Source organism: Ochotona princeps, chromosome 13 (genome assembly GCF_030435755.1).
Source record: "Ochotona princeps isolate mOchPri1 chromosome 13, mOchPri1.hap1, whole genome shotgun sequence".
Lineage (NCBI taxonomy): Eukaryota > Metazoa > Chordata > Mammalia > Lagomorpha > Ochotonidae > Ochotona > Ochotona princeps.
This window is the reverse complement of record NC_080844.1, coordinates 32,425,052-32,451,938: the sequence shown is the minus strand read 5'-3', so window position 1 is coordinate 32,451,938 and position 26,887 is coordinate 32,425,052. Positions and strand designations below refer to the sequence as shown.

At 45.9% G+C, this 26,887-nt stretch overlaps 1 protein-coding gene across 4 annotated transcripts in view; it reads right to left on the bottom strand.

Annotated features, from left to right (window-relative positions):
* SGPL1 (sphingosine-1-phosphate lyase 1) overlaps window positions 1-26,887 on the bottom strand; it is a 72,398-nt gene that overhangs the window by 33,524 nt on the left and 11,987 nt on the right. Inside the window, exons 1-2 of one of the 4 annotated variants that reach the window (XM_058671501.1) lie at window positions 14,521-14,644; window positions 13,713-13,768 (exon numbers count right to left, since the gene is read on the bottom strand). In XM_058671501.1, coding sequence (XP_058527484.1) covers window positions 13,713-13,739 — 27 coding nt within the window. In that variant the 5' untranslated portion in view covers window positions 13,740-13,768; window positions 14,521-14,644. Of the gene's footprint in view, window positions 1-13,712; window positions 13,769-14,442; window positions 14,645-26,887 lie in introns of those variants that run through there. The other 3 variants (XM_058671499.1, XM_058671500.1, XM_058671498.1) reach the window with 3 other exon arrangements.

The window sequence follows — 26,887 nt, the reverse complement described above, 5'->3', positions numbered from 1 at the left end:
GTCTTGTATCTCCTCCAGTGACTAAAGTGGAGCATTTAACACAGCAGGAACACAGTATTTATGCAATTCAAGTGAAACAATCACAGTACTGCATACACTTTTGACAGTTTTGCTTTGCAAGAACTTGAGAAGCTTCTACCTCCTCTCTTTCCACTAACAAAGCACAGTGACAGTGAACTGGGGGATTGCCTAGACTCTGTACACCCTGGCACTCGGCTGACAAGTTCACTGGACCGCCACATGACAGGCCATCAGAGCTGAGCCCAGCCTTCACAAATGAAGACACAGAGGTGCCAAAGATCACACACAGCTTGGAAATGGCAAAGCCACAACACTGATTTTCTGGCACAAAATGTATTGCTTTTTTCTATAATTCCACTGCCCAGTTTTCAAGAGCCAAACCACCAGTGCTACAAAAAAGAAGACTAATAGGTTCACTAACCATTCTCATACTCCCATCATCTGGTTTATTCCACCAGCCAAATTAAGGGCTCCAAGACTCCTAACTGTGAGGGCTTCCTTAACTAAGACAGACACCTTTGTGACACGATCTGAACAGTGTCCTACACAGCCCAACCAGCGTGTGGACTGCCATCCAATCGTTTTTTTTTTTTTTTTTTTTCAAAACACCAATCTGCTCTCAGCTACAGATTCAAACTTCTACAATGTATCTGCTCCCAATACAAAGAGTGAAAGATGTTACTCTGAAAATAACTATGAAAGGGTCATCTTCAGAATCATAAAATAGGTTCAGAGGAAACTCAGAAACTACTGGTCCCTTCCCTGGGACCCAGCCAGAGGCAGTGCCTCCCTATCAAAAGCTATCATCCTGTTCAATGCTCTCTACTAAATCAGAGGGGGCAGCAACATCATATCCACAATATGTCTCCAACTACCCCATCTCAAGGTTCATTCAGTGGAGAAGAAAGCCCAGAAATATGTATTTTGAAAAACTTCTCCCAGTGATGATGACAGGCATTAAGTTGGTTAAGAATCCCTCTCTTTAAAAAAGAGTTACTTGGTAACTGAGTGAACATAAGCCCAGGGGACAATCACCACACTTAGCAGTACTAGCTCTCAGACACTCAGAAGAGAGACATACACCAGGCTTTCCCAGGCAATGTGAATGGCAGAGTCCTCCCCAGCAGGCCCCTTGGATCAACTCACTGTTCCTGGCTAACACCTATCCCTGGGCCAAACAACTAATGACAATCAAAACCCTCTACCATATAATCCTATAGGAAACAAAGCATTCATTTCACTCTTTCTTCACCTCTAGCACAACGGTATGATTCAACAGCCATATCAAAACAAAACAAAACAAAACAAAACAAAAAACTCTGAGCTTTAAAACAGGAATGAATTGTTGAGGAAAACAAAAACCAGTTTTACCCAGTTCACCCACTGCCTGAGAAGCTTAAGATCAATGGTCCTCAAGGTCCAAGACTGGGGTTAAGGAGTGAAGTTATAGCACAGAAAGGACCCAAAAGATCAGTGTACTTAATGTTTACTTTACTGCTTCCTTTACAAACATGAAAAACAAACCTAAATGGATCTGATTTTCTTTCATGTCACATTCTGCAGAACTTGAAAAGGCACAGTTAAAATAAGTGAAAAAAACACTATTGTCTTCAGAGCCTCAAAAGGCATTAAGTTTACCAGCAAAAACATCACAGGCCCAAAGGGAAAACTCCCACGGGTCATTAAAGAAGAAGTAAGAATTGAGCAACAAAACCAAACAGTGCAAACAATAAGTGCTGGTAGTGATACAGAAATGCCTGCTGTGACTGAATCATCATTTCTAGAGAGATAAATGAGCAAACTGCACACTTCTAAAATCCCACTGTGTCAGTCAGGAGATCCAGGTTAAGAAGTTTATCTTGAAGCACTTAAGAGTCCCCATGTTCCCAGATATTTATGTCCAGCCCTACTGCACAAGCACTTAGAAGTCTAACTGCTCTCCCTCTGGCTCTGGACTACTGAGGGAAAGCACCTCCCATCACTGAGAGAGGGAACAATCCTGCCCACAGAAAAGAGATGGACGAGCAATGTTCAAAGGCCACCAGGAATGCACTCACTGGAAAGGCACAGCTTCTCAGCTCCTAAACGCTGATGGCCATAAACACTGCTAAATGATCACAGCGTTTAATGAGTTAATTACTTTTTGTGCTCAGGACAAGATACCAAGTAAAGATAGATGCTGATTCACTCGGTCAAGTAACAATCCTGGAGCAACTCTCCTCTGACTGTATCTGAGAGGAACCATGGGGGACATAAAAGTAGAGAAGACCAAAATGCATAAAACAAAGTTTCGTGAGCAGAACATTCAGGGAGAGGGAGAAGGGAGAGTAATTATAGATAAGTTGGGTAGGTACAACAGGAAAATACTTCTGTGCAGACTTGCACTTAGTATGTTGTTAAACTGGCTATGAATTACCAGAATTGCTGGTAGTAAATAGCTATATGAATTAATGTGCACATATACGTGATACCTTCCAAAGTACAAATGGGGGCAGGCAGCACTGCAGCACACAACAGCAAGTTGTCACTTAGAACATGTGCATCAGATCTGCGCCTGGTCTCAGATCCTGCTACCTGATTCTGATCTACATTCTTGCTAATGAACACATGAGGCCACAGATGATGGCTAAAAGTACTTGAGCCCCTGCCACCTACACAGGAAACCCAGATGGTGTAACTGGCTCCTGGTTTTGGCCTGACCCAAACCCAGCTGCTGTGGCATTTGGGGAGTGAACCAGTGGTTGAAAGATCTCTCTCTCTCTCTCAGTGTGTGTGTGTGTGTGTGTGTGTGTGTCACTCTGCCTTGCAATAAATAAAACTAAACTTTGGGAAAGCAGTACAAAGTTTGCTATCCTTTGAAGATGAAAAAGGAGAACTTTCAGACAAATAAGCTCTAGTAGAAATAACCCCCTTTCCTTTGCACTGAAAGGAGAAGTCTTCACTTCCTTGAGCTAACAGCTGGGGAGGCAGTCAGCTGAGTGTCTCTCTTCCCACATTCATTGTGCTAAAAGGATTCTTTTTGTTACAGGTAAGACACCAAGACTTTACAAATTCATAACCATTTGTAGCAACTCCCTCCTGTCCATGATGCAGCCAGAGATGAGAAATACCAAATATGCACTGACCAGTGCTACCTTAGGCGAGCTACAACAACTCTGGAGACTGCTACATGAAATCCTCTCCTCGGGTCTGTGACCCTCAGTCTAGATAAAAAGTACAGTTCTGGTTCATGCCACAACATACAGGGACTGTGAGAGCATTACAGTCAGTGAAACAATAATGAAAGACATATATCGTATGGAATCATATGAAAGTTTAACACGAAATGTCCCAAACAACTCTATAAGCAAAAAGTAGATACAATAGTTGCCTGGGACTGGTAGGCTTGGCTGTTGAGTTCTGGGATTTTTTTTTTTTTTTCAAAAGATCTATTTAATCCAGTTACTCAAATTAACACATTTTTTTAAAGATTTATTTATTTTTATTGGAAAGGCGGATATACAGAGAGGAGGAGAGACAGAGAGGAAGATCTGTCCGAAGGTTCACTCACGAAGCAGCCACAATGGCTGGAGCTGAGCCAATCCAAAGCCAGGAGCCAGGAGCTTCTTCCATGTTTCTGACGTGGGTGCAGGATTCCAAAACTTTGGGTGCAGAGTTCCAAAGCTTTGGGCCGACCTTGACTGCTTTCCCAGGCCACAAGCACAGAGCTGGATGGGAAGCACGGTCGCTGGGATTATAACCGGCATCCATATGGGATCCCAGCACGTTCAAGGTGAGGACTTTTAGCCACTACGCTATGGTGCTGGGCCCAAGTTCTGGGATTCTTTGGAATGGTTCTAAACTTGATTGTGGGGCTGGATAATTGGCCAGTTGGAAGACCCTGCTTGGGAAGCCCACAGTCCTTATCAGATTGCCTGGGTTCAAGTGCTGGCTCCTACTTCCAAGTCCAGGTTCCTGTTATTGTATGCCCTGGAAGGCAACAGGTGATGGTCCAAATAGATGGGCCCCTGCCACCCACATAGGAGAGCTGGATTGAATTCCATCCCCAACTGCTACAGATCTTCCAACAAATGGCAGATCTCTGTCTATCCCATACATGCATTTTTCTTTTCTTTTTTTTATTTCATTTTATGACACAGTTTCATAGGCTCTGGGATTCCCCCAACCTCTCCCCATATTGAATTCTTCCAAATTGCTACAGTAGTGCAGACCATATCCAGTCATGATTCCTTCATTGTGGGCATGGACCATGCAGAGAGTCCAGCATCTTATTGTCCAGACAAATTCAACAGTTTTATTGGCAGACCATCCTTGGTCTGAAAGTAGAGCTGGCAGGATATCATCCCCACCAATGAGATACCACTACACAACTTCAACAACAGGAAGAAACATGGAAATTAACAACATCATGAAGTTAATTAACATGGTATTGAGTGATCAACATGTTAGAAAATGTAACTTTTAACCACATCCTGTAACTACTTCCTTGACATCTCAATTTTAGTATATACACAACGGCTGCTATAAACCTAAAAATGGTTATAGGGTACTATTCAGTTGTCTTGTGTCTATTTTCATTTTTATATTTAACAGCTTATAGAATTCAAGTGTGATTTTTACTGAACTTCGCGAATTTTAGGATAGTCCAAACAGGCTTATAACTCTTAACAAGCCATACATACATGCACTTTTCGAATAAATATTTTTTTAAAATGCTGTGGTGGGGGCCAGTATTGTAGCATAGCTGGTAAAGTTGCCACCTGTGATGCTAGAATCCCATACAAGTGCTGATTCAAGTCCCATCTGCTCCATTTCCAATCTAGCTTCCTGCTAATGTGCCTTGGAAAGCAGCAGAGAAGGCCCAAGTGCTTGTGCCCCTGCACTCACATGAGAGACCTGAGGGAAGCTCCCAGTTCCTGGTTTCAGTCTAGCTGAATCACAGCCAATGCAAGCATTTGAGGAGTAAATCAGTACATGGAAGATCAATCCTCTCTCTCTCTCCCCAACTCTTTCTTTCTCTTTCTCTCCCTCTCTGTGTATAACTATGCCTTTCAAATAAACTTTTTAAAGTAAAAAAAAAAAAAAAAAAACTGTCAACACACATACACATACACTCTGAGTTGTACCTTAAAAAATCATGACCCAGCAATTCCATTTATGTTCACCACTGATATTTTCTTCAACTAAGACCAACAATCTAAGGATTCAGACTTCCTTGGCCAGGGTGCAGGGGAAGCCTTCGGAAAAAGTTTCCAAATAGGACAAGGACAGCAGAAACTGAAATCCCAGAAAGTGTAATGCTGTGGACTCCAAGTAAAAGTATTATACATAGTAAGTCACTTCACATTTTGTAGAAACTGGACAAATACCAGACAGCCATTATTGTCTGAAAAAACATCCCATAGGAGTTTATCAACATTCATTGGTAACTGCTAAATGAAAAAAAATCTCTAAAGCTCCAATTTTTTCTTTTGGCAGTGCCTAAGCACACACTACAACAACTGCCCAGCTAGATAAAGAGGGCAGTTGCCTTCAAGCATCACTCTGAAAGGCCATTTCATCACTACTCCTGGGGTCTCCCTGAGAGTCACGTCAGAATGTGTTACACAGGGCCAGCCTCAGTGACTCGGGAAGTCTGAGCTAGCACTCAACGTCTACACAAAGTCTCGCCTAAAAGCAGATGACCTCCATGCAACCAGATAATTCTCACGTGCAGAATGTCACCCTTAATTCAACAGGAGACTCACAGGGAACAAAAATAAAGTACCACCCACTCACAGGCCTGCTGTGAGTATTAAATGAGACAAAGCAATAAGGAAATGAATGCAAATAAAAAATTTACCAAATATTTCATGGATCTGAATTCTCTATTGATAGCCAGGAAAAAGAAACTTGTGTAAAGTTTCAGAATTACAAGAGAGCCAAGATGAGCTTTAGCTAGTTTGTATGTCATGTTTATGTTTGTATTTCCTTCCAGAATTGTGATCAAATGCATGCATTAAAATGTTGTTTGTTAGGTCTGTAAGAGACATGTGTAATTGAGGCTTGACCTGCAACAATCTACTGAAGAAATCAGAATGTACAAGTGCCCTCTCACCTACCAGCAGAAAGGTAAAATCAGTCACCAACTCTATGTACACATCATAAGCCTGTGTGCTTCCAGCCATGCGGACAGACTGCTACTGACAACAGAGGACATGACTCAAGGAAGCACCTGAAACTCTTTCACAAAGAGCTAGGTGGCGTAGAACCTGTGACCATCTTCTCCGGCCACAAAGTAGCTAGACAAGGAGTGGGTCCATCACTGGCATTCTCCTGTCTGTCCCAGATTCTGCTCTGTTAGAGACTGCAAACAAAGTTTTCTATGTGCCTCAGTATTTCCAAGAGCAGGTGCCATCAGGACCAACTGGAGTTCAACATGGGACTGATCTGTGTGAGACCCTCCTCCAGAGAACACGCTTTCCTCCACACAGAGTGTTGGAGTGTCAGCATGACGTACCCACAAGAGCCACTTTCATTCTGAGGGGTTCCAGAGGATGTCCATTCTAACTAACCACTATAAAGTTACTCTGCAGTGCTACATTCTGCCCTGAGTAAGGCCTTTTGATACTCAAAGAATCAAGATTGCTTCATCCCCATCCAATGTTTACTCTTCCTGTATAAACAAGAATGCAGTGGACTTTACTCTCAGGAAACCAGAGAAAATGAAAGGCATTTCCCATCTTAAAATTCCCCTTATACTTCTCCAGGAAAACTCAGTCCCCTCCTAAGTTTAGTGTCCAGGTAACAGAAATTTAACATTTGCTACCCACAGGTAAACCCAAAAGTTATACAATAGGAAGACCTAAAGCAATATAAATCGGTAAAACCACTTTGAAGGGCTGGTTTGGCAGTATTCATTACCATAGCAATTCTATTTCTGTGTGCAAAAGACACATTCAGGAATATAACAGTGTCATTCACAATAGCCAAAATAACTGGAAACACAAATGTTCATCAACTGCAGAAGGAATCAATCAGCTGCAACATACGTATGCACTGTAATACCACACAGAAGTAAGAATACAACTAGTAGGACACAAGAGCATGGCTGACTCTCGGATAACATGCTGAGCAAAAAGGTCTTGCACTCTCAAAAGAGAACACGGCATATGTTTCCTATGTAACATAAAATTCAACAAGACTGGGCTGGCAGTGTGGCATGTTAAGCCTTCACCTGAGACACCAGCAACAAACATGGGCAGGTTCAAGTCCTGACTGCTCCACTTCAAATCCAGCTCTCTGTGAGTGTGCCTGGTAAAGCAACAGAAGATGATGTAAGTACTTGGGCCCCTGCTCCCATGTGGGAGACCTGGAAGAAGCTCCTGGCTCCTGGCCCCGGCAGATGCAGAATCTCGGTCTTTCCTCCTCTCTCTGTAACTCTGCCTTTAAAACAAAATAATCGGTTAGACTAACATATTGTGACAGGAAAGACCACTCTTGGTAGGTTTCAATGGGAAGGGACGTGCAGATCCTGCTGCAATACTGGGAACGCTCTCTGTCTTGATCTGGGTGCCATGTGTCTACATGTAAATATTTACTGACCTAATGTACCATCACAATCGGTATCCATTACTGACTCTTCTCAAAAAGCAAAGCCCATGTTTCCTTAAATTCAAAGGTGACACATAATCACCTCATGGGCTAACGAGACACATTAATACCAACGTGCCAGAAAAACAGCCCAGGAGGACAGCTCTGAAATTTCCGTCATTTCAATAGCCCATTCATTCATTCACTCATTTATGGTTCCTGTTTCATTATAAAAAGTTGATGTAACTTAAACTTAAAAGTGTTAGATTTCAAAAAGCTCAATTTACTACAAAAGATACAAACACCAAAAAAAATTTTTTTTAATTTGAAAGGCAGAGAGGCAGTCAATGGCAATCTCCCATCCATTGCTCAACAAATGGGGTATAGTAGCTGAAGATACAACAGGCCAAAGCCAGGAACTCAGTAAGAGATCCAAACACTTCAGCCATCACCCGATGCCTCCCAGGGTCTGTATCAGCAGAAAGCTAGACTCAGAAGCAGAACTGGGACTCAAACCCAGGCACTCCAATATGGGATGTGAGGACCCAAGTCATCTTAACCCACTGTGCCCATCCCAGATTTTAACAAACTGTAAACCTAGTAACAAACCTCAGCAAACTCCTCCCATAAGGAGTTCTGAAAATTCACTAACTTTTAAAAGTACCTGTATACACAAAATCTAATAGGACTATGCAGAGAAATAGACAAATGATTGATTAGGTCACATGACTTAGAGAAGCATCTAAAAAATAGGAGATTCAAATGAATATCTAAACTTCATCAGTAATCAGGAAATGCACATGGAACCATCAGATTTACCCACCTACCAGACTGGCAAAAAATATATGGCCTTATAAAAAAGTCAAGTTTGTCAGGCCAATGCTGTAGCCCAACAGGTTAAGCCTGCTATGACATCAGCACTCTATATCAGAGTACTGGTCCCAAGCCTGTCATTCCAACACTAGCATTCCAGTTAGGAATGCTGGTTCAAGTCCCTGCTACTCTACTTCGAATCCAACTTCCTACTAATGCATGAGGGAAGGCAACAGAAGCTGGACCAAGTGTTTGGGCCCCTGCCACCCATGTTGGAGACCAGGCAGGAATTCCTGATAACTAAATCTGGCCTGGCTCAGTCCTGGCTGTTGGCAACCATTTGGGGAGAGAACAGAAGATAGAAAACCTCTCAGTGTCTCCTCTTCTCTTTCACTGTCTTTCAAATAAATACATATTTTTAAGAATCATTTTTTAAAAACCAAGTTTGTCAGGTTGAAACACACTCTACTCTTAGTATAAATTTTATCAGTCTCAATTAAGTTGGGCAGCATCTAGCAAACCTAAGGATGTATGGCCTTTACAATCCAGCACTCCCACTCCAGAAAAATTCTTACATCTATGATGACTTGTCATCTAAAGAAAGCTCATTCTAATAAAGTTAAAAAAAAAAAAAACTTCCAATTGGAAATAACTCAAATGTCCACTATTAATCAAGTGGGTAAATAAATTGCATTGCCAACACATAATGAAAAGGAATTAACTACATACAATAACATGGATGAGTCTCACAAATATTGACATAGGAAAATCTCAAGAAACACATACAAATCCAGTTATACCAAATTAAAAAACAAAACTAAACTATGTATGCATAAGCGGGAGCACTAATCACTGTTCCAAAGGTCAGGACTATGGTTCTATCTTGAAAGGAGGGAAGAGAGGATGTATGTAACAGGGTGGGGCATATGGTGTTGGGGTAAATGGTGAGTGGTAGGAATGTGGTTGGTTTCTATATTATTCTTCAAAATGTAGATATGTGCTTTAAACACCCTTTCCTAAATTTCACATGAAATATATGTTTCCTAAATTTCACACGAAAGCATTTCTAAGTAAAAAGGAAGGCAAAACCTTCTTCTTCCCTTTCTTCTTCCTGCTGAATGAAAATTGAACCTGAAAGTTGCAACCCCAGGCTCCCCTGCACCAGGACAGGTTCCACTACCGGCAGGGAAACCAGCAGCCTGAGGTCTGAAACACCTGAGAAGGAATAGGCCAGGAATGAATGGGCCAGAACTGCCTACTCCAAATTCCTTTTTCTTTAAGGAAATATATCTCTATCTTTAAAAAAAAAAATAACTTTGTGATTTTAACCTTTTCTGTTATATACCCACATACTCAAACCAATCTTAAGCGATTCATCTGGATACATGAGAAAACATGAGAAACATTCTAACACGTAAAGCTTCCAAAAGCATAAGGACTACACTGGATGCTCACACCTGACAGGGTGTTGGGGGAGGCATTCCTATGGAGCAAGAAAGCTGGACCACAGGATACCGAAAGGCAAGGAAGATTCTACGCTACTCAACACTGGACACAATGCAGTTTTGGGCCTGCCAAAGCTGCCAGGACTGTTTGCCTGTAGGTATGTCCTCCTCCTGTTACTATGCCCCAAAACACCCCCTTTTCTGTAACAATTCAAGCCCTATCCATGGCCTGTGCCTGAGTTCTGTCTTCCTGCTGTGTTCTTTAAAACGAAGTCCCCCTTTTGTCTCCAGACCTTCTATTCAACCCTCTTCAATTCTGCCCTGAGCCTTCCAGGACTCCCTAGCCCTCAGACACCACAAGGTCGATACAGTGGAAATCAGAGTAGAAGAGCTGGAGGGATTTATCCCCTGGACTCCCTCTCCACCACCACCAGTAGGCAGTGGCTACACCCATACAGGTGAATTTTTCCTTCAGCTAAACTCTCCCGACTTCAAAACTATACTCTCCCTTGTCCCTTGTACCTGGAGGACAGTGTCTCTCCGGGTGCAGGCCGTAGGCTGTTTGACCACACCCTACTGGTTTTCCTCTAACTGCCCAGTACCACAGATATCCCTGAGCACCCAATCACACTGCAGGAGCAGGCCAGATGACAGAAATGTCCAGTTAACAACACCAAGCCTTCACCTGTCCTGCATTCCCAGAGCACCCCTGCCTCCCCTCACCCCACAGCATGGTTTTTCTATCAGTCATTGAGTTCTGTATGTTTACACATACAGGCTGGTTCCCTACAAATCAACTCCCTATGGAAAATTCTTAACCCAAGGCCAATTCTCAATTGTACCATCTAAGTGTACAAACTGTACGCAACACTGCACAGGGTAAAGCCTAATTAAGAAGGCAAATGTTACTAAAAATTCCTGACATGCAATGCTAAGCCAAATACTGGGATTTGGAATTTATCTATTAATAACAACCCTTTCCCCTAGAACAAAGGTTGAGAGATTATTATTGTTTGATTCACATATAAGATTGGACGAATGTCAAACATGGTGTTCATTCTACATAACCATTCAAATAACAATGAAATTTTAAATGTCCTAACTACTAGTCCCAATGAATTTTCCCTTTTTCCTAGCTAATTTTATAAACACCACACTGGCTTCAAACAATAGACATGAGCTTTTAATGTCCGTTTTAACAGTTTAATGCTAAAATCCTGTTTCAGATCAGAAGAGCAAGCTTCCCTGAAAAAGATTCAAAGGTCAAAGATAAAACTCAAACAATTAGAAAGATTCCATTTCCAAACCAAAACACAAACAAGAAGAATAGTTGCTGAGAGAGGCTGGCTCCTATCAAGCCAAGAGTGACAGAAAAATGCTGAGCGGCACACTTCTCCCAAGAAAGGTACTGCAGATGATGGAGCTGGACACTCTCCAGCAGTGCCAGGTCCCTGAACAGAACAGGGCCGAGCCACACTGTGAAAGAGATCAGTGAGGCTCCAGGACAAAATGCAATGCCCCACCCACAGGGCAGCACAGAGCACCCAGGCGTTGGCCATCTCTCTTTTGTGTTAGGGAACCCCGAGCAGGTTTCTCAGCCTCAACACCCCCTCATTCTTCAGTGAGGGTCTATACACATCAGAGAATCTGACCATTGCAGCCTTGGTTTTCAAAGGTTTTTGTTAAAATGAGTATGTAGAGGGCCTGGCATCTGGTTCAATTGGCTAATCCTCCCCTTGGAAGTGCTGGGATCCCATATAGGCACTGGTTCATGTCCCGGCTATTCCACTTTCCATCCTGTTGCCTGCTTATGGCCTAGGAAAGCAAAGGAGGACAGCCCAAAACCTTGGGATCCTGCATTCTCATGGGAGACCCAGAAGTTCCTGGCTTTGGATCAGCTCAGCTCACCTCCGGCCATTGCTGCGAGCATGCAGGGAGTAGACCAGTGGATAAAAGATCTTTCTGTTTCTCTTCTCTGTAAATCTGTCTTTCCAATAAAAATAAATCTTTAAAAAAAAGAGTATGTAGAATATCTACTTGTGCACATGTCACATAATGTATGCACCACAAATATAAACTGTAGGAGTTATGATTCCTACTGCACCTTATACTAGTTCCTAGCATGTGCTAATTTGTTCCATGAGCAGTCAGGACAGGTGATAGACAGCCATTTACTGGAAGTATTACAAAAACCTTTCAGTATATTCCAAGACAATGCACTGCAACTTCAAAGACTGCTCCTCATTATGAGATACTGGGATGCTGCTCTGCCTTCCAGATTTTTTTCACATGCCTGGCCCAAGTTGGAGGGCCAAGGACTTGTCTCATCTCCTATAAAGCAGTTAGGAAAACACCATGCACTCAGAACCACAGTGGTTTGTGTCCCACAGAGATCCAGCCCTTTTCAACAGTTCTGTGGAGTTCCCCTCCAAGCAGCACATCAAAGCCAGGGAGGGGAGGACACTGCACGCACCCTGAAAGCACCCTGAAAATGACTGCTGAGGGCCATGCCTATCGGTGGATGAATCCTTCACAAAAACCAACAGAACAACATCCCCTAGCCTTCTCAGACCACCAGAGCAGAAAGGGGCAAAGCAAGACCTCAAAGCAACACTGACTCCAAAGTGAATGGGGGAAAAAAGCAACCACTGCTTAAACAGCGGATGCCAACTCAGAAGCCCAAGAAATAGGAAGCCCATCTCTGTACCGGAAGAAAAAAAACAATCTATTCACATGCAGATCTGTAACCCACAACAAAAACACGCTGATCTCTGAGAGCAACACCACCCACCAGCCACACTGTGCCAATCCATCAAGAGGCTGGCAGCACTTGTCCCCAGGGGACTGAGGCAAAGATGGGCACGCCAGGAGGGCATGGTGGGGTTTGGCTCCTCTCGCTGGTTTACAGCTTTTGACGTTTCTAATACTCGTAGAATAAGAATTTAAAATCATGTAACTCTTTTAATTATCTACTGATAATCCAGGTGATATGGAGCAAGGAACTACTTTAAGTAGCCGTTTCTTTAGGATCTGTCTCTCACACACAGCTTAAGGCCATCCTCATTCCACCAGAAACCAATAGAGATCACAGCTTGGCCCCCCTCCTCTACACCCCTCCTGCTGGAGGTTAGCCCTGGAGGAAGCAGCAAACCTCACCAGTCCTTCTCCCAATTCTCCAGGGACAACAACTGCCTTTCTGGGACGATAAGACAGAGACAAGTCTGACGTTTAAATCGCTGATTGTACACAAAGAAATGCCAAACTCCGAGAAATGATGTATTCTACAAGACATATTTCTGTATCTCTATGGGAAAGCCATGGGATCCCCACATACCTCATACTGAAGAGCCTACACAGTCACAGCCCACCCAAGAAGAAAATGTCATAGTAGGCGGGCTCCCAGGGACCACCACAACCTAGTCCAGGGGTGGCTGTTAACCTCCTGCTGTGTTCAGAGTCCCAGAGTAAGCGTTCATTCATCTTCAAACAAATGAGACACATGGGGTCCGCCTTCTAATTCTGTTCTGGGAGACAAAGACCTGCTTAGGAAGATAGGGCACACTCTGATGAAATGTAGTGACAGAGGTTTTCAAGCTGGGTAGTCAAGGAGAGACTAAAACCAAATGAGTTTTCTGAGAACGTTGAAGTTCTACCTGTACTGCATTCCTACTCTGCATTCAGCCACGTATCGTGGCCTGACAGTCAAACCCCAAACAAAACGTGGCAGAAAATCAATGCTACTTGAACAGCAAGCTTCAAAGGTAAAATCTTCACCCTGAGTCCCTCAGAGTTTGAGAACTAAAAAAAAAAGGGGGGGGGTCACATGGCCCTGGTGAGCAGGCAGGTCCAGGAGGGACTTACCAATGTGAGCAGGTCGGAACTCGGCATCTCCTCGGTCCACGTCCTCTCACTCGGCTCTGTCAAAGGCAAACACTGTTCACTCGCAAATCCAGACCCGGTCAAAAGCCAAAAGTCTGTTCACTCGCAAAGCCAGACCCGGTCCAGCTGCGCCCAGCTGGCCTGCCCAGACCCCAAAGCGGGGAGCTCCCCTTCTGCCCAGTCGGATGTCAAGACACAATTCGGCACTCCCACTCGTCCCGGCAAATCACAATCCTGCCGCGACTTGCTCCCCTCCCACGGGGCAGACCATGAGCCAGGACTCGGCTGCCCACGGAGCCCCCCTTCCACGCAGGTAGACCCAGTGGACACGCCCAGCCCGTCCCGAGAGGGGTCCCTCGCCCAACCCGGAGCCGGGCAGCGGACCTCAAGAGCGGCCCCAGCTCCCTATGGTCCAGCCTTGCGCGGCCCGGGGATCTGGGGTCCCCACAGCCCGGCCAAGACCCCGCGTCAGAGGTCGGCAAACCCGGCCGCCAGCCACCACTCCTAGCCCGTCGGGGCACGAGGCGGCCCGGACCCGGCTCCATCCTCTTCCTCACGCCACTCACTCTCCCTCGGCGCTCCGGGTGTCCCTCCCACAGACGAACCCCAAGCTGGGGCCTCGGACGGCCGCCCGCCACAGCTGCTCGCCCCAGAGCCCGGCCCTTTGCCCTGCCCTCGCCCCTGCGTCCCCGACCCTCCTCAGCGCTCACACCCTCTTCGCCCGGAGCCCGCGCCGGCCCCTCCACCTCCTCAGGCCGGAACCAGTGTCCCCGCGGCTTCCCTCCCGCACCGTCCTTCGCCGGTCGGCTCCACCTCCCGCCTCTCCTCCTCGGCGTGCCTCGGGCTCCCCCTGCCGCCGCCGAGATTGGAGGCGCGGCCGCCGCCGGGCCCGCCCCTCCCGGAAATAGCTCCCGCGGCGCCGATCCCCCTTCCCCCGGCCCCGACGTGCGCGGCCCCTCGCCGCAGGCCGCGCGCACGGCCTCTCCCTCGGAGCCCCCAGGCGCGTGCGTGCCACCTGCTGGCCAGGCAGGGATGTGTGTCCAGCAGTGTAGCCTTAGTTGTGGCCCAGGAGGTCTGTCACCTACCTCTCTTTCAGGCCGCCTTTTTAAAAGTCACCTTTTAAAATCACAGTTGACCCCCTGAAGCTTCCCTCGTACCCAGAGAAAGCTGGCTTGATCCAGAACAATGCCCAGAGATGGGCAGCTTATAACAGGTGGCAAAGTGGGTGTTGCTCCCTGTGTGTTTCTGGGTTGGGAACCTGAATTTTCCATTGAAGTCAAGCGACATGCAAATAAACTCCTGTTGTACAAATACTATGCTCATCTCCCATCCCCTACCTCCAATCAACAGGCCGCAGAGAGCACAGGAGCTGGGTAAAAACGTCTCTAACACTCGGTTTCATGAGCAGTGTTAGGAATCATTGAATGTTCCAGGCCCACCCTTCAGTTTCAGATGAAAAAATTAAATGTCACCTTTGGATCCCGTGACTTGCCCTTGTAGTCATGACATTAAGGTAGTGCAAGTGAAAGGCAGTACAGTTACCCTGTATTTAATCAGCAACCATATTTAAAAAACAATATATAGAGAGAGAGCTTTGGGGGCTGGTGTTGTAGATCTTGCATGTCAAGTTGCTGTGTACAACACCTGCACACCATAAGGGCACCAATTTATGTCCTGGCTGTTTAACTTTCATCCAGTTCCCTGCTAATGGCCTGAGAAAAGCAGCAGAAGATGGCCCCCAAATACTTGGATCCCTGCCAGCCATGTGGGAGACCCAGAGAAACCATCCGGCTCCGCCCTGGCAGTTGTGGCCATCTGGGAAGTGAACCGGCAGATGGAAGAATGTACTCTCTCTTTCTCTCCTCCCCCTCCTCTGTAATTGTGACTTCCAAATAAATAAATAACTCCTTTTAAAAATACATCAGTCAAGAGTAAAGTTGCCGGTTATGACAACTATTTTTTTTTAAAATAGACTTCTTAAATGACACTTAGAAGGACTCTTGGAACATTTCAATCAGAAATGACACAATGATGATAGCCAGTCCCAACCCCTTGCCAAGTGTTGTCATGATCTGAAATTAGGGCATCCTCACTACCCATCATTATCATTACTTTGCGATGAGGTTTTTTTTTTTTCCTTATCACAGCTGCCCTCTTCAGCACAGCCCATTAGCGTGTCCCAGTTCCTCAGTTAGAAAAGCTAAGGCAGATCTGCTCTGCCCTTCCTCTCCCCTGCTCTCTCAAAAGTCCTAGCCTTCTCTGCCACCCAGAGCCTCACAATCACTGACACACATGCATGCATGCACACACAACATATCATTACCTCTCTTACTGCTGTTCCCAAACAGACATGCAACCTCAATGTGCTAGCGACAGAAGATAGGCATTGGGGGCCTGGTGGCGTGGCCTAGCGGCTTAAGTCCTCGCCTTGAAAGCCCCGGGATCCCATATGGGCACCGGTTCTAATCCCGGCAGCTCCACTTCCCATCCAGCTCCCTGCTTGTGGCCTGGGAAAGCAGTCGAAAACGGCCCAATGCATTGGGACCCTGCACCCATGTGGGAGACTCGGCAGAGGTTCCAGGTTCCCGGCTTCGGATCGGCACGCATCGGCCCGTTGCGGCTCACTTGGGGAGTGAATCATCAGACGGAAGATCTTCCTCTCTGTCTCTCCTCCTCTGTGTATATCTGGCTATAATAAAATGAATAAATCTTTAAAAAAAAAAAAAGAAGATAGGCATCAGAATATTACTCATCAGAAGTTACTCTGGGGTATAGGCAGGCCATCCCCATGTCTCATGCCTCCCTTCTGCTTTATTTCTTCTTCACATGATAAAAATAGCCCCCCAACTCACAGTCTTCTTCTTGACTGTCACTCCCCATCCTTTGGTCTGGAGTCATGAACCTGTGATGACTGGAGGACAAGTCGTCTCTGACTCCTCCCTATAGACCTCATTCATGAATGTTAGCTCTTACTAGTTCCCCAGGCATTCAACCATGTTAACTGATTGTTATTTTGCCAAGAACTATCATAGGCATCTTTATGTACAAGGCCCCAAGTTTGTCTTTGCTTGCCTGGGTCAGGATGTTTGTATCACCCTAACCTGTCAACAAGGGCCCCAAGACTGGAGAAGTTAGTGCTCTTGCCAAAGACTGCCGAGTAGGTTGGGGTGAAGTTGAACTGGAAAGCCAAGGTTTTATAGGGAGGGACTCAGATATGCTCAGATATGCTTGTTGATCCAGCTCAGCCCCAGAAAACAGAGCTAGAGCATGGAGAGAAACCTACAATTCCTAGCAAAACTCAACCTGGATCATGGACCTGTGAGTCTGAGGATATGTATGTGTGTGTGAGAGAGAGAGAGAAAGAGAGGAGCTGGGGTGGGGGTGAGAGGAAGAAAGAGGGCCCAAGCACTGACTCTGCCCCATGCCCACATTCCCTCAGAGGGCAGTGTAACATGAGGACTTAGCTGGCTGGTGGGAGGCAGAAGTGAGGTGGCCAGGAGCCTCAATATTAGAAATGCAGGTGCTTGCAGCCTCCCAGCAGAGGTCTCACACCACTAGAATCTGGCGAAGTGCTTCCTTGTGTACTGGAATATCATAGTTTATCAGGATTGTGTGTGCGTCTATGTGTGTGTTGGCTGGGTGGGGCATGGTTTAAGGAGACTGATAGGGAAAAAAAAAACAATGAATGTGTGGGAGTTGGGAGAACCAATGCTTCCAGTCCTTCCACAAAAGGTTGGAAGGGATTGGAAATGCAATGGAGAGCCAGTGAGGTGCTGGAATTCCTGCTGCTGACCCAGATCTTAGGGAGGAGTGGGTGCTGTGATGTAAGAGGGCCTGAAGGCCATATGGCTTCTTTGGGTTAGACTGGGAGACTTGCACTCAGTGCTTGCCTTTGCTGATGGTTCCAACAATTCCCGCTAACAAAAGTGGTTCTGCTTAAACCAGCAGCCATCTGTGGCCGGCTCAGGACATTCCTCTTCATTGCGTGTGAGCTTACACTCTGCCCTCTACAAGGCAGGAGAGCACTCACTCAATGCTTCCATCCCTGTTTCTTGTACAACCAGGGAGCTTCTTGGAAGTTCGTTGCAGGACAGCACCGTGCATAGACCTTACAAGAGTTGCAACCTTTTTACATGTCTCCTGTAGAGAAACAGCCCACAGAAAAGCTCCTGCACAGGAAGCCATCACAGTTTCTAGAACCCAGAATGCCCAGGGAAACCAGCAGACAGTTCTATTGGCAGTCTAGATGTCTACCAAGAAGACAACCGAAAAGCCAGCCAGACATGGGAGCACACCTAGCTGGGAGCAAATGCACAGCCATGGCCACTCCGGATGGATCAGTGTTAAGAGTGGCTTGATGGGGTCCCCTGGCCTTGCCCAGGCACACGCCCCAGGAACCAATTCAATTAAACCCAGAATATAACCAAACACTCAGAGAACCAAGACTCTTTTCCCAAGGAAGCCCCCACCTTTCCCAAACAAACTCACACAGGGCTACACACAGACTCCTAGCAAACATCAAAAACAGGGAGACTTTATCAAAGAAATAAACTTCCTTTAGCAGAGGGATGCCAGCTGTGACCTGCCCTGACAGCAGCTTTGAAGGCAGATGAAAGGGGCCTCTACCCAGAAATCACTGTGTGGCCCTCAACAAGTTCCTTTCCAAGTTTTGAAAATGTTTACTTGCATATTGTAAAAAAAGTGTGCATCCCCATAATTCAGAAGCAAATGGCACTCTGATTTGTATTGCAAGGCACTTTGGACCAGCTTGGGTTTGCCTCTGGATCTAACACCATCTCACCTCACTTCTTCCTTCACCAACAAACCACAAGTTGCTTTCTTTCCCTGACAGCCAAACAGGCAGACAGGAGAAACAAACTCAATCTCTGTTGATACTAGTTCTCCATTTTTGGGCAACACAGTCATTTAAATTTGAGCCACTCTGCAGTTTCCACACTTGCACAGCTAAAGGAAGTAACATAGGAAGCTATTGTCTGTGGAAATGTCTGATACATGCTGGCAGTGCAGGCCTTGTTCTGATTCTCCTGCTCACTTTTCTGTTGTGTTGTTTCATTTGAAGGTGGTGGATTTTGCTCTTGCATTTCAGCTTGTCCCATTTTTCTATCTTAGCCCTGTTGGGTTTGTCACACGAGATGTGGAGGAACTGTAACAAGGCCTGACAGCAAATAGAGTCCTGTCTCCCAGCCCCTCTCAGCTGGGTGTATTAACTGAACCTGGGCTTTCTCCATTGTGTAGCAAATGTTAATAAGACAATTGCCAGAGGTAGACACATGTACAAAACACGTATGGGCCTGATGCAGAGTAGGCACCCAAGACTAATAGTGTGTGCATCTATGTGTGCTTCCAGGGGTGTGTTCATTTGAGATTCTGATCTGAATTTGGATCAGTTAAGACTGCCCAGACCAGTTCTCACCACCCAGCTGAAGGCCTGGCTTCCATCCCCATCACAATCTGATTTGGACAAGTGAATTAATTCAGGCAACATACCCCTTTCTCTCTGCTTGCAACAACTCAGATCTTTGCAAAACTTGTTGGAGAGCTACAGATCTAGTGTTTTCCTGCAGCAATTCCCAAGTCACCTGGATCCAACACCTCTTGGGGCTGGTGTCATGGTGCATTGAGTTAAGATGCAGCCTGTGACACCAACCTCCCCAAGAGGTGCCTGTTGAATCCTGGTTGCTCTACTTCTGATCCAGCTCCTGATAGATGAGCCTGGAAAGGTAGTGGAGGGTGGCCCAAGTGCTTAGATCCCTGCATCCATGTGGAATACCCAGGAGAGATCCCTGACTCTTGGCGTGGGCCTGATCCTACCCCAGCTGATATGGCCATTTGGGTGAAAGATACCTCTGTCTGTCTCTCTTGCTTGCTCTTGCTTATCTATCTATCTATCTATCTATCTATCTATCTATCTATCTATTTATCTATGTGTGTGTTCCCTTTCTATAACGCCGCCTTTCAAATAAATCTTTTTCTTAAAAATAGGGTTTCTTTTAGATTTATTTATTTATTTAACTTGAAAGGTGTGTTACAGCGAGAAGGGGAAGGAGCTAGAGATCGAGATCTTGCATCTGCTGGTTCAATCCCCAAATGGTCACAGTGGCTGGAGCTGGGCCTATTCGAAGCCAGGAGCCAGGAGCTTCTTCAAGGGTGCAGGGACCCAAACAATGCTTTTCCAGAATATAAGCATGGAGCTGTATCAAAAGTTGAGCATCCAGGACTGGAACCAGCACCCAGTGCTGTGGGTGGTAACTTTACTTGCTGTGCCATGTGCCAGCCTTACAACAATTTTTTACATGTATAACTCCCCTCTTTTCCATCCTGACATCAGATTCTTAGAAACTTTAGGAAAGAAAATACTTTCTCTCTACCTCTGAAGATCTGATAAACCGACAGTAGTCGGGTTAGCAAGAGAACCACACAGACTTAGGACTTGTGTGTGTACAGGAGTCCCATAATGTTAAGGCTTGGAGAAGGGCCAGATTATTGAAGCGATGACAGCATCCCATAGAAAGGAACAGGCACCTGGGCCTTTGGGGATGGTAGTGTAAGTTATGAGAACGTGAGGAAGAAAAAGTACAGTGAACCCAGCCTGCCCTGTTACACACAGAAGTCTCCTGGGAAATAAGCTGTCCCAGAATGGCCCTCATTAGCACAGGTGCCCCTTGTGACCAAGACTGGAGAGTGTCCACCTCCAGTCCTTTGTCCCTCCACCACAAATCATCCCTGCTCCACAAGATTCCCCATAGAGGGGAGTGCATGATGGCTGACTTCCTCTTTGGAGGCTCTATCTTTAGGCAGATAAGGGAACCTCACAGAAAGCTCCTCTGCTTTGGAGAGAGAGTGAAAAGGGGTGAGCGAGAGGCTGGCAGCAGCGGGTCTGAAGAAACTTGCTTCTTTATCTCAACGCTCCCAGCATACCTAAGTGTCATACTTTTGGGCAGTTTCCTGAATCTTAACAGAACCTGCCTACACATACAAATCTTTTCGTAAAGAAGCATTGTATTCCAACATCACAGTGACAAAATTTTACATGGGCAGATGCATCAGCTTACAAAGGATCAATCTGCATTTAAGAGAAGATCATGCTTAGTTGAATGCTAGTACTAGCTTTCATCTTGTGTTGGAGCTTTTTAATAATGAGTTATTTATTTGAAAGGCAGATTGTCAGACAGAAGAAAAGACAGAGAAAGGAAAAATAAATATTCTATCTTCTGGCTCATGGCTGAAATGGCCAGTGCTTGGCCAGGCTGAAACCAGGTGTCAGGAACTCTATCTTACTCTCCCATGTGGGTAGAAGGAACTCAAATTCTTGGGCCATCTTACACTGCTTTACCCAGGCACATTAGCAGGGAGCTGGGATTAGAAGCAGAGCAGCGAGGAATCAAACTGGCACTCTGATATAGGACTTGTACACAGCAGCTTAACCAACTATGCCACACCACCAATCCTATCAGATATTTTTAAGCATCAGATTTTTTTTATTAATTTATTTTATTTTATTGTATGTTGTTGACAATCTTTACATAGTTATGGTTAACAAAAAAAAGGTTCAGGGGGTATAGGGAAGTATGTAATACTATTATGTCCATATTGTTTCCATCGTGTAAGCATCAGATATTTTTAAGGCTGAATAAAGATAGTCATATAACTATATTCAAGCTTCATGAATGAGAAAACTACAAAGAAAGTCCAGAATATAGCATTGACACGATGATGTAACTTTTCTAAAACTATAGATTAGTAGTAGATGAAGTTCTGAACAAAATAAACGATAACTTACATGAAACTTTCCACACAGCAAGTATACCACAGGAGTGTCTATTGAAATCATGTTACAGGCACACCCTTCCACTCTTCTTGTACATCAAGTAAAGTTGAGCTCCTGACCCATGTGACCATGAACTACCTTTTCAGCTGCAGGAGTTGTGTGAGGACGCTCTAAGATGCTCAGGACCCAGGACCATTCTTCCTTGTGAGGGACTGAATCCCATCACTGAACCCCCAGAGAAGTCCCTGTCTCCTTCATTGTGACAATCAAAACTTGTTCCATTTCCACCATGCCAAAGTGAGAAGTGGTGACAAGAGCACACACCAACATAAGCCCCATCTCAGTAATCATAGCAGAGTATTTGCTGAGCTGGAAAGAACCCAAGCAACATCTAGGTCCATTCTATCAGACTCTCTGTAGAGCTTTCCCCACACAGGGCTGTTTTGCAGACAGAGCGTGTGAACAACAGGGCTCTCTGCTCTCTGTATATCGTGCAATCCCAGGTAGCAGCTGCTCAGCTCTCTCCATTCTGTCTGTACCTGGGTCCTATAGCCAGCAGGGACTAAACCCAGAATTCCTAACATTTCAGTCCCAGAAAATGTGATAGACCCAAGGGTTTTCATATTCACTTTGATATTCGTGCGTTACAATGTGATGTTGGCTGTATCACCTGCCCTGTCTGAACCTCGTTTTCCTCATTTCAAAATCAGGGGCGGGCACATGCTGTTCTTTGCCTGCAGAATTCTCTGTGGCCCTCTTCAGTCACCCTTCCCAAGAGCCTGTGTTTGGTATCACCACCTCTGCACATCCTCCCTGCCTGAAAGAGCCTTCTGTCCCAGACTTGTTGGTTGGGGAGCAGTGCCTGAGCCGGTCTTGCCAGGAGGGGACCACATGGCTCCCTATCTTGTTGACACAGATGGGAGCTGTGAAACCTAAGTGAAACCTGAGTCCCAGGTAAAGAGAGGCCCTTGGGGACATCACAAACCTCCTCCCACGGTTGTTCCTTGCCTGGCCCTGCAGAACCGGTTCCCAGGTTGACTCAACTGGGTTGAGCCTGGGAAGGCTTTGGAGTACCTGCACCCCACAGCTCAGAGGTCAAGGAAGTCAGGGGTCACCCATCCACACACTACCACAACACAAAGTTTACATGTCTTTAAAACCTGGGTGGAAGAATTTTCTCTAGCAGGTTTTTGAAAGATCTAAGGGCAGAGTTACACTCCATTTTCAGGTGAGTGGCCTAGGCAAAAGAATAGAGGCCAGTATGAGTTGAGAGGGCAAGACAAAGAGAAGTTCACCAAGCAGAGAACAAAGTGCAGGTGCCAGGGCTAAGGGCAGGAAGATCCATGCGGCCAGAGAGGTGGTAGGGAATGGGAGTGGAGGCCAGTGTGCAGGTCAGTAGGAGCAGATATGTAGAGCAGGTGTGTCATATGTACCTGCCTTCAGGGAGTGGAACAAGCCATTTTGGGATATAGGCCTTGAGTTCATTGATTCAGTCATTCAGCACTGATTGCAATATCCTGAGTCTGGCATATCTCACTGAGCCAAGCAAGGGTCCTTTCCATTAGGCAATAGACACATAATGGATGGAGACAGACCCAGGAGCATCATCCATGGGGAAAGTACGTGGCGAGTTAGGTGGTGCTGAGGGTTCTGGAAAAGAATCACATGGTTTCCTGGGAATGGGAAAGAGAGGCATGGAGCAGAGTGCCATGGATATGGCAACTTTATATAGGAGGGTGGTATAAGCCCAACATCTCAATACTCCCTGGAAAGCCAGAATCCACACCGGATTTTTTGGTGTGTGCAGATTCTTTCAGCTTTCACATTGTGTTGTCCCAGGAGCCTCCTGAGTCAGACATTGTTCCTGTTCTCTTTACCAGGACTGTGATGGTTTGTGTTCAATGAAGGCAACAGCTTTGATACTCCAAGAAAGATCCCAATAAAGGACTCATTGCTGCCTCCTAGATGCATCCTTCAGAGTCATTCATAGTGCCTTTTCAGCCTTTAATGGAAAGAAAGCACTTACCTTTTCTGTGTGCCCAACTGCCCAGGACTAATATGAAAAGGGGTAAAGACACCACTTGGGACTCCAATATATTATATCAGAGTGTCTGGGCTCAAGTCCTGGCTCCAACACTGACCCTAGCTTTCTGCCAATGTGTACTCTGAGAGGCAACCAGCAATAATTCAAGCTCAAAGGGCCCGGCAGCGTGGCCTAGTGGCTAAAGTCCTCGCCTTGAACGCCCCGGGATCCCATATGGGTGCCGGTTCTAATCCTGGCAGCTCCACTTCCCATCCAGCTCCCTGCTTGTGGCCTGGGAAAGCAGTCGAGGATGGCCCAGAGCACTGGGACCCTGCACCCGTGTGGGAGACCTGGAAGAGGTTCCTGGTTCCCGGCTTCAGATTGGCAGAGCACCGGCCGTTGCTGTCACTTGGGGAGTGAATCATCAGACGAAAGATCTTCCTCTTTGTATACCTGACTTTGTAATAAAAGTAAATAAATCTTTAAAAATAATAATAATAATTCAAGCTCATGGGACCCTGATGGAGTTCTAGGCTCCTGGGTTTGGCCTGGCCCTGCAGTCTGGGCTGCTGTTATGGCATTTGGGAAATAAACCAGTGGATGGGAACCCTCCACTTCTTCTCTTCTCTGTTTATCAAATAGATAAACATTTGTTTGAAAGTCCAAACTCCCATTTTCTTAGGGCAGTCACAAGGGAATGTCTGCACTGCCTGGCTTGTGCAAGGTGTGTTGAACATCAAGACTGTGGCTTCCAAGGAGATCAAGGTCCTCCCTACAGTGGAAATAATGCTCAGCGCTACCACCCACAAACGCCTTCCTCGTCTTTGCTGAGGGCTGGGGGCAGGTGCAACATGCAAGCCCTCTTTATTCTCAGCACCAGGAAACAGCAAGCCAGTACAATATCTGGACAAACAGGCATGGTTATCTCCTTGTCATAATCTGCATAACTGGTCTCGTGACCATGATAAAAGGTCATAAAGGAAATATGACTGAGGGACTCCTAGAACTTGGGATAGCTCATTGAAGTTTTGTTTGCGTGTCTATTTAATTGAATACATCATTTGCACAGACAAGTCTGGGAGTCAAAGAAACAGAGCTCAAGGGACACTCCTAGACTGAGCGCCATTGTCCAGTACTAGCTACATCAAGAAACAAGAGGACATCGTTGGTGCAACTGGGGTTTGTTTGCTGTTTTTATTTTACAGTAAGTGCAAACGAAACTGGAAAGCAGGCTTCGGGGTGTCCTAAGATATTATGTTTTGATTTAGTCCAAAGAACAGCCAGTCACTGTAGAGAACATTTACACCAAGAAACCAAGCTCTGCCACATTTGCAGGTTTTTAAATTTATTTTTATTATTTTTTTTTAAGATTTTTTTTTCTTGGGAAGTCAGATATACAAAGAGGAGGAGAGACAGAGAGGAAGATCTTCCATCCATTGATTTACTCCCCAAGCGGCTGCAATGCCCACAACTGAGCCGATCTGAACCCAGATAGAGAGATGTTCCTTCTCAATGATCCCAATGGCCAGGGCTGGCCCAGTCCAAAGCCAGGAGCCTGGGATGCTATCTGAGTTGCCAACCTGGATTGCAAGGGACTCAAGTACTTGGACCATCGTCTGTAGCCCTCACAGCTCCATTAGCAGGAGCTGGGACAGAAGTGGGGCAACTGGGACTCTCCCTGTGACCCCAGCCTTCCAAAGAAGCTGTATGGTATGGAGATGGCTGGGAGAAGACCCAAATGGATGGATACCTTCGCAGGTTTTTCTATTCACCTAGGCAAGGAGTGAAGATAGTTAATTCTAGAATAATACAGCCCTCTGAGTGATGTAAGGCAGTGTAAAGAGTCTCAGAGCCAAAGGGCCTGTCACACAGGCCGTCACACCAGGGCATCCATGAAGAATCAATATGCAGGACAAAGTAAATGAGTCAGGAGGCAGTGGGTCGCATCTTATATCAGTTGCATCAGCATCAGGGCACCTATCCCTTAGAAGTTTCCCATTAAACAGAGCTGGTCGCAGCAATGACCCACAGAGTGCTACGATTATCAATGTCATAGTGATATGCATGTGTTATGGGTTGCATGGTGTCCTCAGCAACTCTCCAGTTGAATGCCAGTGCCTAGGAAGGTGATCTTATTTGGAAATAAATTCATGAGTCAAGACAAGGTAGCAATGGAGTCAGGTGGGCCATTGGCCAAAGATGACTGAAGTCCTTACAAGAAGGGGAAATTCAAACACATATGCATGTGAGACAAGCACTGTTGAAGATAAAGATGATGTGATGATTTTAGAGGCCAAAACACTCCAGATTGCCAACAAAGCCTCAGCACCAGGGAAAAGCCAGGACACGGCTGTTCTCTGCCAGCTGTCAGAAGAAACCAGCCTTGCTAAGACCTTGCTCTCAGATATCTGGACTCAGAACTGTAGAGCAATACAGTTTTGTGGCTCAGGCCACCCATTTGTGACAATTTGTTACAACAGCCTGACTGTCAAGCCAAGACATCTGTGTTCTAAAACGTGCCCACTGTGTCCTGAAGGTGTCCCTGGATGCTCGTGTGTTGGAACCTTGATCTCTGGTAGACAGTGCCAGGAAGTGAGTCCTTCAAGAGAGGGTGAAACCAGGAGAGTTCTGCCCTTGTTGATGGATTGATACCACTGTCTGTTCCCCGGAGGTTCCCTATAAAAGGATTCGGTAGCCTGTCCCAGATGTCTGTTGCCCCCTCTTGGCCCCTCTGTCATGGAATAATAGAGCAAGAAGATCCTCCATCCTCACCAGGTCCTGGTACTCCCAGCTTGCTCTGCCCAGCCTCTGTTCTGCTTACAGCAGCACAAAAGGGACTAAGATTTAGCCTCAGAGCTCAGTAATGCCAGCCAGTGAAAGAGCAGCACAGGTAACCCAGGCATCTCAGCAGCTTCGGATCCTGCCACGTACCGAAGTGGAGGTGCAGTGGGAGGGATGGGAGGCCTCCAGGGTGCTCCCATAGCCCCTGCCACATGGCTTCCTGATGTACAACACTTCCTGAAGCCAGGCCTGTGCATCTTCTGGAGGAAATGGCCGCTTTGATTTTGGAGTGCAAACCGTTGCTTGCTGCTTGCTGACAGGCCCTGCTCACGGTATTTCAAATGCTCACCCATGCCATCTGTTTTCCATTTAATTCAAATATTTCAACTGCTTAAATTGTTTCCAGCAGTTTCCCATTCAAACATCTAAACACCCCCAGTGACTTCGCCGTTTTTAGGGGCAATTAAACTCATTTTATTTGAGTTTCCTGACAAGTTCCTTCAGTACACAGGTCACACCGGTCCTCAAGAACAAACTGTTTATAATAGTGGCCCCACTTCTGAG